Source organism: Emys orbicularis, chromosome 11 (genome assembly GCF_028017835.1).
Source record: "Emys orbicularis isolate rEmyOrb1 chromosome 11, rEmyOrb1.hap1, whole genome shotgun sequence".
Classification (NCBI taxonomy): domain Eukaryota; kingdom Metazoa; phylum Chordata; order Testudines; family Emydidae; genus Emys; species Emys orbicularis.
In genome coordinates this window covers 967881-983290 of record NC_088693.1, presented here as the reverse complement: position 1 = coordinate 983290, position 15410 = coordinate 967881, and the positions used below count along the sequence as shown (strand labels likewise).

The 15410-nt window shown below is 58.1% G+C and overlaps 1 protein-coding gene across 1 annotated transcript in view; it reads left to right on the top strand.

Annotated features, from left to right (window-relative positions):
- Positions 1-12920: 12920 nt before the first annotated feature.
- SPEG (striated muscle enriched protein kinase) overlaps positions 12921-15410 on the top strand; it is a 108922-nt gene continuing 106432 nt past the window's right edge. Inside the window, 2 exon segments of the mRNA XM_065413383.1 lie at positions 12921-12944; positions 12946-13351. Of these exon segments, the coding sequence (XP_065269455.1) occupies positions 12921-12944; positions 12946-13351 (430 nt within the window).

Here is a 15410-nt window from a genome sequence, read left to right as displayed (position 1 = left end):
CCTCTGCCCCCCTCATCACCAGCAGCCTGGAACAATTGCTCTGAGTTGCCTCGTGGTGTACGTTAACTCTGAACCCTAATGATAATGACCAACCCCCAGCGCTGGAATCTGTGCCACACTGAAACTGTGGGCACGGTGAATACATGGGAGCAGGAAATGGGAGCCAGGCCAAACCTCCATGCAGCTGCCGCAGACTTGCCCAGAGGCTGAAGGAGCCGGGAATGTCGGTGGCGTTGAGGCTGCGGCACGTCCTGGAGGAGCAGGGGGTACGGGGGGTCTGCCATGCTGCCGGGGAACCGCCAAGGGGCTGTTTATGAGCTGGGCCATAGCACAGGTGCCGGGGAGCCGTGACGCTGGCTCCCCCTCCAGGTGCCAGTACGCAGACGGAGTTTGTTTTCAAAGCAGATGATCTGACAGCGACTTGGCCACAGGGTCTGCGCTGCCGAGCTGCCAGGCTGGGGGGGAGGGGGGGCGCAGGGCTGGGGATCCCCAGAGACGGGGCCCTCGGGGAGGCGCCTGCTCCAGCACAGAGACCCAGGGGGCAGGGTCAGAGCCCATGGGGGCCAGCGGCCGGGGGAGGGGGAGAGCTGTGGGGTGACAGCAGAGAGCAGACGCTCACCCCGCGGTGACGTGGCCAATGTGTTCCCACAGAGCGGGTGCGGCCGCTATTTATAGCAGGGTTACTAACGGGGCGAGTGCTTGGGGGGTGGGGTGGGGAGGGGGGCCTGGCAGCAGGTGGCTGTGGCAGTGCAGCCCATCTCCAGCAGGTGGCAGTGTGGCACGCTGAAACTCCCGACCCGCAGCCTCCTACTAGCCCAGCCCTGGGCTCCTCTCCCCATCTCTGCCCGTGCCCCTCACTCCTGACCCCACAGTCTCCTGCTAGCCCAGCCCTAGGCTCCCCCCGACAAGCTCTGCCAGTGCCCCTCACTCCCGACCCCCAGCCCCTGCTAGCCCAGCCCTGGGCTCCCCCTGTGACGGAGTGGTAATTTTCTGTAATATTTTGTATGAATAGTGTGTGTGCCTCAGTTTCCCCTCTATGCTGCAATGTTAACTAGGTGGCGGGAACAGGTTGTTGATGTTCTGCAGAGTCCCAGGGAGACAGGTGTGCCGAATGCCCAGCTGTGTGGGGCCTGGGCCCCACGTCTGGGGCGAATCTGAGAAGACAATTTGGCTGAACTGCCCCAGCTGGCCCAGGCTGTGACTTGCTGTTCTCTGGGCTAACCAAGCACTTTCTGCGCTGTGCCAGACGCCCAATAACCCTCTGCTGTCACCCGCTGGCTGAGAGTCACTGCAGAGCCTGGGGGGGGGGGGTTGCTCCCTTTGGGGGGACAAGTCTCAGGTGTCCAACTCAGAGACCGGATGGGGGTTTCCGCCTCCAAGGGTCAGTCCCAGGAGGTGGAGAAGCCCAGGGGCTGGAGGTGGAGAAGCCCAGGGGCCGACCCCAGGAGCTTGTTCCTCAGGTTAATCGCTTCGTTTCTCATGGGATTTGCTTGCTGCAGCTGCCGGCCCTTGGTTCTTGGTCTGCCCGGCTCCGCTCCGCTGAAGAGCCCGGCACGACCCCGGGGACGGCCCTCGTGCACCGAGCAGCTTCCCAGGCCAGGCGTGATCATCGACTGGCTCCTGCGTCGCTCAGGCTGAGAGGGCCCCGCGGTCGTTCCTGGAGCAGATTGTTTAGAACAAGGGCCAGTCTCGATTTAAAACCAGTCGGGGATGGAGAACCCAGCACGGCCCTTGCAAACTTTTCCAAGAGCCCCTGGGACACAGACCCCCCACCCCCGGCAGAAATAAACTGTTTTGGGGTTTTCCCCAGTTTTAGGCTGAGTGCTTGGAGCCTGGGGGCCATGGACCAGCTGTCCCAGTTCTGTTGGCTGGGGGCCGGGGTGAGTTTCTGACGGTGTTTCAGCGAAGCGATGCCTGGCTCCTCTAGTAAATGCCGTGTAGCCCTGGACAATGGGGTGTCCACTCCACCCGTGGCAGAGCCGGTGGTCAGCACAATGAACGGCAGCGAGGTGGGAGCTCGAGCAGGGGGTGGCGCCGGGCAGAGGGTCTCTGGGCTGGAACCCGGAGCAGAGGGCAGGCTGGGTTCCCCCCCCAGCCGCTGGGAAAGGCACAGACGGGCAGTGGACCAGACGACTGCCTGGGACAGTCGCCCAGTGGGTCTTTGACACCCCGGAAGGGGAGGACTAGAGTGACTTGGCTGGTGGGACGAACCACGAAGAGGGACCAACCGAGTGCAGAGAGAGACCACGGCGAGCGACCGGAGGAGGGGGCCTCGGAGCAGCCGAGAGCTAATCCCCAGATGAGCCACAAGGGGGCGCCCCAGCAGGGAGCAGAAAGCCCGATACCCCCGGTGAGCCGGTGCCGCAGAGAGGGGCGGCGCGGGGCGGCATCGGGCACAGGCTCTGTGCTGGAGCAGGGCGAGGGAGTGTGGCTGGGCTGACGCGCCGGGAACGCTTCCCTAGAGCCCCTCCGGGGGACGGTCCAGGGGCTGTGTCCTGCTGCGGAGTCGGGGGCGTCCCAGGCTGATGGGCCGCAGGTGGGGAGAACGGTGGGGTGTGGAGCCCTGTGGGCACTTGGCTTTGCTTTCCCGGCAGAGCCCTTGGAGTGGAGACGAAGTCGCTTGTGCTCTGGGGTCGGGGACGTGGCCTCAGCCTGGCCGACGGGTATCGGAACACGGCAGCCCCCCGGGAGGGCTGGAGACGCTGGAGGGGCCCCCAGAGGAGGAGGAGACCCCAGGAGGGTAGGGGAGTCGGCAGCTGTTAGCTGCAGCCGCTGCCACTCAGTAGAGGGGCTGGAGGGGAAATTCACCTCTCCCACCCCCCTCCAGAGCTCTCCTGCTGGCTGGTTTCCTTCCTCCCAGACACCCTCTGGAGCCTGGCCCCGGGCTCACTGCAGAGACCCACCAGCTCATCTCCCCTGCAGCAGGCTAACACCACGCTGCCCACAGCCCCTCTCGGATAGGGGGACCAGATGTCCTGATTTTATAGGGACAGTCCTGATTTTTGGGTCTTTTTCTTATATAGGCTCCTATTACCCCCCATCCCCGCCCCGATTTTTCACACTTGCTGTCTGGTCACCCTACTCTCGGACCTGGGGGAGCAGTTTCAAAACAGGGTTCAAAAGGGACACGTTTGTGATTCGTCCACCTTGTGTAGAAACTCGACCTAGCTCCCCGGCGGCTGCGGAGGGTAAGACAGGCCCCAGCGAGGTTACTGATGTACAGGAGCGATTCCTCGATACCATCGGATCTCAGCGCTCCCACACCAGCTCGACAGAAATGAACTATCCTGAAACCAATCGGGGAGGTGCTGCATTGTTGTTGTGGAAAGGGGGCGGGGGGGGGGTGAACTGGCCATAGAATACTCTGCTATCGCTGTTTGCCTCGGCGGACGCACCCTGGCAATGCCCGTGGGATGGGAGCGGATCTGGTTTGTATCGAATCTGGATTTTGCAGTTGGAAAAATGCACTTTCTCCAAGCAAAGGAAATCGAACCTGAAAACTGCTTCGTCCACTCGAATGCGAGGCTGATAGAACTGCAGCAAGAGGAGAAGCTCTAGATAATTCTTTGTTTCTAGGTTTCACATGTATATTTTCATGTCATTCTGTTGAGATTTGCCACATAATGTCAACTCGGGGGTCTAGAGACCCTCGTCCTGCACAAAATCTGACACACATCACCACGTCCTGGACCTTCCGACACCTTCTTCACCAGCCCCTCTGAACTTGGAAGCCTGCGTCTCGAGGGACGCTTCAAAGCCCGACGTGGTGGATCCAGCGTACGAAACATTTTGTGATTTCAGTTCATTCGTTTGCTCATAATGTTACTGAATTGCGAATCTGATATTTATGGATCATAACTTCCTGGTTCAGGTGCCACAACTGCTGCTTTGGTGTCATGCTCACAAACAGAAAGAAACAGGAACGATGTCAAACCTCAGCAAAAATTGCCCAGTTTGCTATGATCCCTGAGTTGCATCTGACAGAAGCTTGAGAGATCATAAGCGTCAAGGACCCAGCTCTCACTCCCAGTAATTCATCAGAAATGATCATGAAACTACTTCTGTTTACTGCAGGCCAATGTCCAAAATCCAAGGCTGCTCTGCAAACCATCCCGAAAATGGCAAAGCACACGCCTGCTGCAATTCAGAGTGAGATCGCTGCTGGGAGGAAGGTGGTCTGAAAAGATAGAGCTGAAGATATTCAAGTTCTTCTGCCTGAAACGTGACACTCCAAGGGATGCTGTGACTGTCCTAAATTCGTCCCGTCTCCCTCTCCTCTGTTGGTGGCAAAGCCAAGGAGAGACGTATGGAGTAGCCCAGTTGCAAGGCCTCACTGCTGAAGATATTACACAACTCATTCTGAAAGACCTCCACAAACTGGGTCTTGACCCTCAAACTACTTTGTAAAAATAACAGGAGTACTTGTGGCACCTTAGAGACTAACAAATTTATTAGAGCATAAGCTTTCGTGGGCTACAACCCACTTCTTCGGATGCATACGAAAGCTTATGCTCTAATAAATTTGTTAGTCTCTAAGGTGCCACAAGTACTCCTGTTATTTTTGCGGATACAGACTAACACGGCTGCTACTCTGAAACTACTTTGTGTTCTTGCTTGATGCCAAAGTTCTGCCAGGGGGGTGCTAAGGGGGCGGGTGGGGTACAGATGCTTCTACCAAAGAAATTAAACAAGCAAATACCTTCCACACACTGCTTGAATCGCCAGTTGCCAGGTGGTTACCCATGTGTGAGAAGAGGTTAGCAGTGCCAGGGCTGTGTGCTCTCAAATTGTAAGTCTCTACGCAACTTTTTGTGCAGGCATGAAGTGACTGTGTGGTACAAAGGCCAGCACCTGCAAAGACTTGGGTGGACTGGAAATAACCCTCAGTAATTGGGAAGAGAGTCCGAGGATTCTGTCGGGCTCTGTGAATGGGTCTGGCGACTCGGCTGTTGAAACAAGAGGGCTGTTGGAAGTTGCAGACTCATCCAAATTCTTGCTCTTCGCTGATGTTCTGAGAATGCTTTGGAAAGTTTTTGCTCCTGTGAACAATTCCCTTCCCAAGGAACTAACGTGCCTGGCTAATGGAGTGAATTGAAGACTGTTGTCTGTGGAGAACTTCCCGACCACAGGGAGATGTTGGAAGACTTTTCTCTGAGGTTTCATCCAAGCCCCTGTTTTGAAAGATGCATGTGCTGAAGCATCAACATTAAGACGTGCCTGTGCCACTGAGCGTCCCGTGTTTACCCCCCCCTTCTTGTAGTAAAGTGCCTTGTGGGGCATTGCTTGAAACTAACAACTCCCTGATCACCGGTGTTCGGGTGTGATGGATGCACGCTGGGATGCTGTGGCCACTTATATCACTGTTGTTAGCACTGCTACACCATTTCCATCAATCTCATCCCAAGTGTCAATGGAAACGTTACAATCCATCCTGGGCAATTATCCGGGTGAAATCCACGCAGCGGAAGTTCTGGCTGTGGACATGTGTCTCCAGCCGGCGTTTTGTTCCTGGGTGACGCCCCTGGATGGGTTTACAGCAGGGCCAGACAGCTGTGTGTTCATGGCCCATCAAGGACACTCGGCTCACAACGGGCTGTTGAAGAAACTCACCCCGCCCAGTAAGCCTTTCCAGCAGCTGGAACCCCGTGTGTGGGGCTGGGAGTGGAGCCCTGGGCGTGGGGTGGTGTGACAAAGTGGGGGATTGTCTTGTTTTTTTCCTTGTTTTTCCAATGGTTTGCATGCGGGGGTGGGGGTGGGGGGGTGGGACTCAGTGCACCTGGGTGTTACTGGTTTAACGAGGTGAGGGGAGAGGGAGTTTGTTGTTACACAGGACCGGAGAGGGAACTTGGGACCCCAGCCGATGGCCTGGAGGATGGAGACCCCAGTGACCGGTGACCTGGGGATCGGGAGGCCCAGCTCAGGAGTTGCAGCCGGTTCTGGCCAGGGGGAGGACAATGGGCTGCGGGGAGAGGACCCCGGTGACCGGACCAGGCGGTTCCAGACAGAGGACAGAAGCGAGGGGAGGAGTCCCAGGTGACCCTGTTTACGACCCTGTTTACCTGGAGAGAAGACAATGGACAGAGGTGGGGCCTGGGGCCGGGGATCTCAGATGCCCAGCTGGGAAGCAGGGGGGCTCTGGGCTGGAGAGGGGGAGCAGGCAGAGCCCACCTGGATGCAGGGGAGACTGGGATGTGCTGGGCTGAGGGAGGCCAGGCCTGAGGCCCTGAGAGTTTCCTGTGCTGGGTTCAACGCTCAATAAACCCTCTCGAGCTGAGAGTCGCTCTGGGCTAGAGAACAGGGCGGGGGGGGGGGAGGGCATTGTCCCCTTCGGGGGTGGAGGCCCAGGGGCCCAGAGCGAGTGGACTCCCTGAGGAGGCCCATGGCAGAGACAGACGTGCTAAGGCTCATAGAATCATAGAATCATAGAATATCAGGGTTGGAAGGGACCTCAAGAGGTCATCTAGTCCAACCCCCTGCTCAAAGCAGGACCAATTCCCAACTAAATCATCCCAGCCAGGGCTTTGTCAAGCCGGGCCTTAAAAACCTCCAAGGAAGGAGACTCCACCACCTCCCTAGGTAACGCATTCCAGTGCTTCACGACCCTCCTAGTGAAATAGTGTTTCCTAATATCCAGAGAGGTGCGGCTCCAGGAGGTGGAGGAGCCTGACCCCGAAAGAGAGTGGACCCCCGAGAAGGGCTGTCTTACTGAAGGGGGTTCCCCCCACAGACCGCACGGGGCCAAGAGTGGGCACGACCTGTGAGTCCGTGCCAGGCAGCAGCCAGGACACCCTATGCGGGGCTGGGACCCCATATGTGGGGCCTATAGCAGAGCCCCAGGCACGGTGCTGGGACCCTGCATGTGGGGCTGGGAGCGGAGCCCTGGGCGTGGGGCCAGCAGCCGGGACCTCGCGTTGGGGGCCAGAAGCAGAGCCCCGGGCGTGGAGCAGGGACCCCGCATGCAGAGCTGGGAGCAGAGCCCTGCGTAAAACCTGGGGGTACTGCAGCACCCCCGCACCCTTAGCTCCCGCGCCTATGGGGGCTGAACCTCAAGCGATAATCATCGGAGTGTCCAACGTTGCTGTACTATACGAGTGCACTGCGGGAGGTCTGAGCGCTAACGACACACGTAGATTCACAACGATATGAACCACCAGGATTAACGCTCCGAGAGGCACTGGGGATCCTCGCTGAAACGCGGCTGCCCAGGCAGGGGCCGGCACAGCGCTCTGCCTGGCTCCGAGGGCAAAGAAACACGGTGGAATCAACCAAAGGGATTCCCATTGGCACAGAAACCGTCCAGGGGATGGGCAGCCCCCGGGCCGGGGTCACCTGCCTCTTGAAACAAAGTCATTGAACTTTAGACGATACAAGCAAGGAGAGAAGCCGTCTCTGGCCCCCATCACGGGACAGACACAAGGGCACAGAGCTCTTGTGAGCTGAGAAAACTGGGTCCTGCAGCCAAGGGGCTGTGTGTGTTGAGGAAGGTCCGGGTTGGCAGGAGAGCAACAGGAAAGAAACCATTGGGAACAAAGCCTGTATCTTGCTAAAAGAACAGAAGTACTTGTGGCACCTTAGAGACTAACATCTTGCTAGATGACGTTTTAGACTTTTAGAAGCGTTTGCTTTGCTTTGTTTTAAGCGTTTGCTTTGCTTTGTTTTACTTGTAACTCTTTCCAGTGTCACTCCTTACACTTGAACTTACTCCTGTGTCTACTGTGTTAGTACATTGATTTTTGTTTTTCCGTGCGCCGGCGCAGTGCGTGGGGAAGGGCCGGGTGTTTTCCAGCCAGGGCAGTCACTGAGCCGTGCTGTGCGTTTGTGTCTCTAAAGGAACAAGGACCCCTGGGTATTTCTCTGAGCTGCCCGGGAGGGGCTGGAGCTTGCAGAGCTCCCGGGGCGGAGAAAGCTGGGGCCTGGGAGTGTGTGGGGGTCACCCTGCTGGCAGTAACCCCGGCTGGGGGGAAGCCAGAATGGGGCTGAGAGAGGCTGCTGGCCCACGGCTGGAGCTCCCCACACTCACTCTGGGTGTGCCCTGCGTGCTGGCAGGCTGGTGGTGAGCGAGCGGCCCGGGCGGGGAGCTACAGCCGGGGTCACTGGGCAGGCGGTGACGCCCCCCCCCCCCCCGTCTGGATGGCACCGCGATTGGACAGTGACTGTGCCACCAAACTGAGGTCTTGCCCCAAAATGTTCCAGATGCCCTAGTCACGGGGCACGTCTCAGGATCCCCAAATGCAAATGAGCCCCAGAGGTCCCAGCTTGACCATGAAATTGATTGACGAACCCAGTGGTGAGTTACAAGGCGATTTTTGGAGAAAAGCTCCAAGTTATCAGCAATCCACCCACCAGCTCTCCGGGCGCCTCGGACCCGGGCTGGCTGCAGGCTTCGAGGGACTCGCTTGGCTTAGAGATTGGGAAGGGGAAAGTTCAAAGTTCGGCTGGATTTAAACCCCTGATAAGAGCACTTGCAAAGAATTTGAAGAAGTTGTGGGTGATGCCAAGCAATGAACGGAGGCTTTCCCGTGTATTTTGGAAATGTTTATCCTGGTCTTGTTGTTTGGAGCATTAACTGCAGCTTGTGAGAATTCCTTTTCTCTTTGAAAATAATTTGTATCACGATGACCAATGCGCATGAGCCAGGAAAGAAAGAGAAACCGGATTCTCCTCTCATATGTAAGTGGTTTGACTTCAGAACTGAACCGGGTGGGCTTTGGGCAAGAATTCAGAGGCTATTATCCAAGAAGACGTAATCTTCAGTTCAGTGACCAGTCTTTGTTACGCAGCACATTCAGGGTAAGATCAGATACTTCTATATTTCTGAATCTTTGAATGTGACGGAGGCAGGGAGCGGGCAGATTGACCTGGGGATGTCGCAGGGGAGTTTTTACTGGGACTGTCTGCATGGGGGATGGGAGAGCAGGGGGTGACTTCACTTGAGGGACGGTACCTGAGCCAGTAAGCTGAGCTCAGGAGGGGGGTGGGGCCAGGTGACACCTTTGCCCGCACGGGAAACTGGACAAAGGCTGGAGGGAGGGGGGTTGGAGTGAGACAGCTGGAGGGGGGTTTCAGTTTGGGGCTGGCTGGGGAAACGGAGGGAGCCCCAGGGCTGGGGTCCTAAGCTCCCCACCCCCCAAGATGGACCTGACAGAGGGGGTCCTGTTGTCTCTACCTACGAGCTCTGGTTTGGACTGTGTTCCTGTGTGACGTTATTGATATAGTCTGGGACCATACAGATCATTGTTGCAACCATGGTCCTGTAGTGGCACCAAATCTGGTATAAAGGGGGTCAAATGGGTGTCTAAGACAAGGTTCTGGTTTGCTGGTTAGGATTATGCTGTCTATATGTGTGTATCAATGTTGTAGTTGAAGTTATGAATATTGGCTCTATACTGTCTGTATTTCAAACTTGTGCTGTGCTTCTGGGTGACATCCCAGACAAGTTGGTGTCAGCTCTGCCTAGCCTGCTTGATGGCCCATTAAGGACCATCAGCTACACAGATAACGCCTTGCAACTCAGCAAAGTATGCAGGGACTGGCCCCATGTGGCTCCAGACTCCATTTTGCTGTAATTTTCCACAGTGAGAACAAAGAGGTGTTCTTACACCTGGAAAAGACTATAAAAGGCTGATGCCTCATCTCCATTGGGTCTTCAGTCCTGCTTCTTACCTCTGGAGGGACTTTGCTACAAGCTGAAGCTTTGAACAAAGGACTGAGGACCCATCCCAGCGGGGGATGTTCCAGAGACTTGATTTGAACCTGCAGTTTATTCTATCGCTGCTGCAAGCCTGAACCAAGAACTTTGCCATCACTGTATGTAATTGATTCCATTTAACCAATTCTAACTCTCATCTCTATCTTTTTCCTTTTATGAATAAACCTTTAGATTTTAGATGCTAAAGGATTGGCAACAGCGTGATTTGTGGGGTAAGATCTGACTTGTAGATTGACCTGGGTCTGGGGCTTGGTCCTTTGGGATCGAGAGAACCTTTTTTCTTTTACTGGGGTATTGGTTTTCATAACCATTTGTCCCCATAACGAGTGGCACTGGTGGTGATACTGGGAAACTGGAGTGTCTAAGGGAATTGCTTGTGTGACTTGCGGTTAGCCAGTGGGGTGAGACCAAAGTCCTCTCTGTCTGGCTGGTTTGGTTTGCCTTAGAGGTGGAAAAACCCCAGCCTTGGGCTGTAACTGCCCTGTTTTAAGCAATTGGTCCTGAATTGGCACTCTCAGTTGGGTCCTGCCAGAACCAGCATCGTTACATCCTGTCGTCTAATAAACCTTCTGTGTTACTGGCTGGCCGAGAGTCCCGGTGAATCGCACGAAGTGGGGGTGCAGGGCCCTGACTCCCCCACACTCTGTGACATTGAATAATATATAATTCTTGAATATTCATTATGCTGATCACAGGAACACATTTCTTATCTCATAAAAATAAAGGAAAGAAAAGGCTTCTCACAGAGACTGCATCGGTCACCATGCATGAACTTCTGAAGGCAAATACAACGGCCGCTTTTGTCAGTGTCCTAGCTATGGGCTTCTCTCTCGACGCTGCGCGCAAAAAAAATGTGCACTTATTTCCAGTCTGAATTTGTCTAGCTTCAACTTCCAGCCTTGGGATCATGTTTGACCTTCCACTGCTGGGACTGAAGAGCCCAATGTCCAGTATTCATCCCGTATATATGGGTCCTTACAGACTGTGACCTTGTCACCCCTTAGCTGTCTCTGTTAAACTAAATGGACTGGGTTCTTGTCTCTATCTAGAGGCAGATTTTCTAATCCTTTAATCCATCTTCTCTGTCTGAACCCGCTTCAGTTTATCAACATCCTTCCTGAACTGTGGGCCCCAGAACCGGACGCAGGGTTCCAGCAGTGTCACACCAGTGCCAAGGACAGAGGTAAAAGAACCTCCCTGCTCCTCCTCGAGATTCCCATTTATGCAGCCCAGGATCGCATGAGCCCTTTGAGTCGCACTGGGGGCTCATGTTCAGCTGATTCTCCACCATGACCTCAAAATCTTTTTCAGTCCCTGCTTCCCAGGCAAGAGTCCCCCGCCCTGTATGCACAGCCGGCATTCTCTGCTCCTAGACGCAGACCTCGACATGTGCCTTCCTTCCCAAGCGATCCGGGTCGCTCTGGCCCTAGTCTTTACCTGCCCCCCGAGTTCTGTGTCTGCTGCAAACTTCCTCAGTGATGACTTTGGGTTTTCTTCCAGGGCACTGATAAAAATGTTAAATAGCGCAGGGCCAAGAACCCATTCCGGTGGGACCCCACGAGAAGCAAACATGTTGAGTGATGATATTCCATTTATAATTACATTTTGAGACCTATGATTTGGCCAGCTCTTAATCCATTTACTGTGGGCCATGTTAATTTTATAGCGTTCTAGCTTTTTAATCAAAATGTCACGCCGTCCCCAAGCCGAATGCCCTTACAAAAGTCAAAGTCCATTACGTCTGTGCAGTTCCCTTTTATCAGCCAGCCCTGTAAGCTCATTGAAGAGTGAAATCAGGTTTGTTTGACAAGACCTATTTCCATAAAACCTGCTTGGGGGAGGGGGTTTGCAGCAGGGAGCGAGGTGCTGGGGCTCTCCCCACAGTCTTTGCAGCTCACACGACTGTTGAAAGCTAATTGGAAGAGCGGAGGCTCGCGAGGGGCTGTGGAGTGTGGGTGCTAATTTCCAGCTTTAATTCCCAGCCCTCGTAGTTTGTCGCTGACTGGGCCTGCATTCTGGGAGTGTGGGAACAGTTGACTTTCCAACGCGAAATGCGCACCGCACTGGCCGAGACATGGGGGGGAAGAGAAAAAGCCAAGCCCGACTAACCAGATCATTTGATGGGGTTTTTAAAAGCTCTGGACTTTGGGGCTAATCTCGGCTTCCTGGGCCTCTGACTCAGGATCTGTGCTCTCTTGTGGTTCGCACGCCCCCAGGCCGGGGAACTGGCCGATTTGGGGGGAAAATGGGAAAAGCTCCCAGGAGCGCTGGGTTTCCCCAGCCAGCCCCGCCCGTGCAGTAGGTGTTGGGGTGTGAGGGTCGGCACAGCAGGGCGTCTGGTGCCTGGCCTGGCACTCGTGTTCCCCCAGCCGGGCTCTCGCACTGCAGGGAGTGTGCGGTGTCTGTTCCCCTCGCATGTTTCCTCGCGGCTCTGTGACGGAGCTGCAGCTGCCTCTCGGAGCCGGCCAGGGGGCTGGGGCCGCAGTGGCTCCCTCTCGGCCTGGCGGCTCTAATATGGAAAGGCCGGGGGCCCTGGCTATCTTTGCAAGTGGAGCTGAGCCGTGCGGAGCCACGCACTCGGCTCTGAGTGGGGGGAGCCAGGCCAAGGAATGTGACACATCAGAAGGCAGCTGCTACTTCAGGAGAGGGGGCAGAGACAGCTCGGTTCTGCCGGGCTCCACGGAGTGGGAGGGGGGGGACGCCAAGGTCGGAGGCCAGAGGGAGCCTGCGGGAGCCGTCGGGGGTGCAGGGAGCCGCGCCCCAGGTAGGCAGAGGAGCAGGTGCTGGGTCACGGAGCGGAGCTGGGGGTTGAGCTCAGGCACGGTGCAGCTCCCGGCTTGGCGTCGCGGCGTGGGCCCCCTCTGCTCACGTCTGGCTCCACTGTGCAGGCAGCAACCTGAGACCCAGCCTAAAAATAACCCTGCCCTCACCCCCGGAGCTGCGACCTTCGGGGCTTCGTCCGGCTGGGCAGGCACCGAACCGAACGCCACCTGCACCAGGGCAGCGGCCCTTTCTCCTCTCTTGCCCCCTGGCACGTGCCCAGCAGCCGGGGGGCAGCCTGTGCGGCAAGAGGGAGAAACGGATCGTGGGGCGCTGGCCCCGGGGGTCCATCTGCAGCTGCCTTGAGTCCAGGGGCCCTGGGTACAGGCTCGGCAGGGGGCAGGGCTGCAAGTGGAAACCCAGTGAGGGTTGAATTCAGCGGCCACAAGCCATGCGCAGAGCCCAGGCGCAGAGCAAAGCCGAGCACGGCTGGGGAGGAGGCCGGGGGGCTGGCGCGCACGCTGGGGAGGCCCGGAGCGGCCCCTCCAAGCCCCGGCATCCCCCCGAAGCGCGCCAAGGTCACGGCGGTGCCTGAAGCGGGGGCAGCTCGCCCAGCAGCCCCAGTCTTTGTGCGGAAGCTGAAGAATGCGGCCATTGGCCCCGGCTGCGACATTCGGCTGCGAGTGGCTGTGGTTGGGAGCCCCCAGCCCCGCCTGCGCTGGTACAAGAACGGGGCACAAATCCCCCCGCGGGGAGAGGAGTACGGCACCCTGTGGATCCGGGACAGCAAGCTGGAGGACGCCGGCGTCTACACCTGTGTGGCCCAGAACGAGCAGGGCGAGACCATGACCAGCGCCGTGCTGGCCATCATTGACATGGAAGGTAAGCTAGAGGGGAGCAGGGTCTGAGGCCAAGGCCCTGGGAAGAGGGTGAGCGTGTGTATACACAGGGGACCCTGCCCGATGCAGCTGCCTCTGGGGTGGGACACAACTCCTCTTACCAGCCGCATGGCCACACTGGGTATCCAAGTGGAACTGCTGGAGCCAAGCTTTGCCATGTGAATTTGCACCACAGCCACAGGTCCATAAGCTGCAGGCGATGCCCCGGGAGAGCTCAGAGCACCTGGCGTGGTGGGGATGGAGCAGGTGCCCCGGGGCAGGGCTGAGGCCTGTTGTCATACTGGTGAATGTGGCCCTATGGGGCTGGAGATGGGGGCGCTGGCGTGGTGAAGCCGTGTGGGTGGACTGTGGTCAGAGACTGGGAGAGCCCAGGGGTGGGGGAAGGGGACCTGGGGGGCCGGTGCTGGGAGCTGGAGAGCCGAGCGCAGGGGCAGGAGAGAGAGAGAGAGCGTGGTGCAGCAGTTACTGGGGAAGCCAGCGGTGCCAGCCAGACACCGCAGCCCCAATGCACCTTCCAGCTGGCACGGCGAGGGGGGTGGGGCCAGCTGAGCCCCACTCGGAGCTGCCCCAGTTAGAGCAGCAATGCCCGGGGGGGGCCCTTCTGGAAAACGAGCCCCCCCGCCTCTGCCACTGCTGGCCAAGGCCTGCGCACCAAACCCTGATCTGTGAGTCCCAGCCAGGCCGTGCACCTCACGGTGCCCCCCCGACCCTGAGCTACCGGCGCTGGGTGCCATGGGGGGGGTTTAACACCCGCATGGGGGCTGAGACAAGTGCCAGACAGCAGAGCCCATTGGCCCGAACCAGCATGGGCCATGCCCATTGGTCAGTTACAGTGGGGGAGGGGCACACTGCAGTGGGCCATGCCCGTTGGTCAGTTACAGTGGGGGAGGGGCACACTGCAGTGGGCCATGCCCGTTGGTCAGTTACAGTGGGGGAGGGGCACACTGCAGTGGGCCATGCCCGTTGATCAGTTACAGTGGGGGAGGGGCACACTGCAGTGGGCCATGCCCGTTGGTCAGTTACAGTGGGGGAGGGGCACACTGCAGTGGGCCATGCCCGTTGGTCAGTTACAGTGGGGGAGGGGCACACTGCAGTGGGCCATGCCCGTTGGTCAGTTACAGTGGGGGAGGGGCACACTGCAGTGGGCGGTGCCCATTGGTCAGTTACAGTGGGGGAGGGGCACACTGCAGTGGGCGGTGCCCATTGGTCAGTTACAGTGGGGGGGGCTCACAGGAGTGGGCGGTGCCCATTGGTCAGTTACAGTGGGGGAGGGGCACACTGCAGTGGGCGCTGCCCATTGGTCAGTTACAGTGGGGGGGGGCTCACAGGAGTGGGCGCTGCCCATTGGTCAGTTACAGTGGGGGAGGGGCACACTGCAGTGGGCGGTGCCCATTGGTCAGATACAGTGGGGGAGGGGGTGTCACTGCAGTGGGCGGTGCCCATTGGTCAGTTACAGTGGGGGAGGGGGTGTCACTGCAGTGGGCGGTGCCCATTGGTCAGTTACAGTGGGGGAGGGGCACACTGCAGTGGGCCGTGCCCATTGGTCAGTTACAGTGGGGGAGGGGCTCACTGCAGTGGGCCGTGCCCACCGGTCAGCTGCTCGCAGTGCCCAGTGTTCCCAGGGGGCACATGGCACCCGCCCCCCCCCGGGTGTCAGGGAAGCGGGCTGCTGGGCCCTGTGTGCTGAGATCCCGAGACACCCGGCCCCTAGCGGTCTGGGGCTGGCAGGGGCTGCGGCTGGCTGAGAAGGGCCCTGGCCTGCCTCCTGCCTGGCTCGGGGATCACGGCGGGACCCTGGTGTACCTCAGAGTAAGGCCCAGTCCGGCACAGGTAGGCCTGGCACTGCCTGGCGCAGCCCCCTTCCCTGGCAGCTGGCTGCCCCCAGCCTGCCTGGGCCCAGTGCCTTGGCTTTGAGCCAGCACTGGCAGGTCTGCAGCCGGCGTGAGGAGCAGGACTGGGGCTGTGCCCGCCACGCTGAGCAGCTGGGAGCCTGGTGAGCAAATGGGGCATGGCAGGGTTAGGGGTCGTGCCCCGATGCCTGG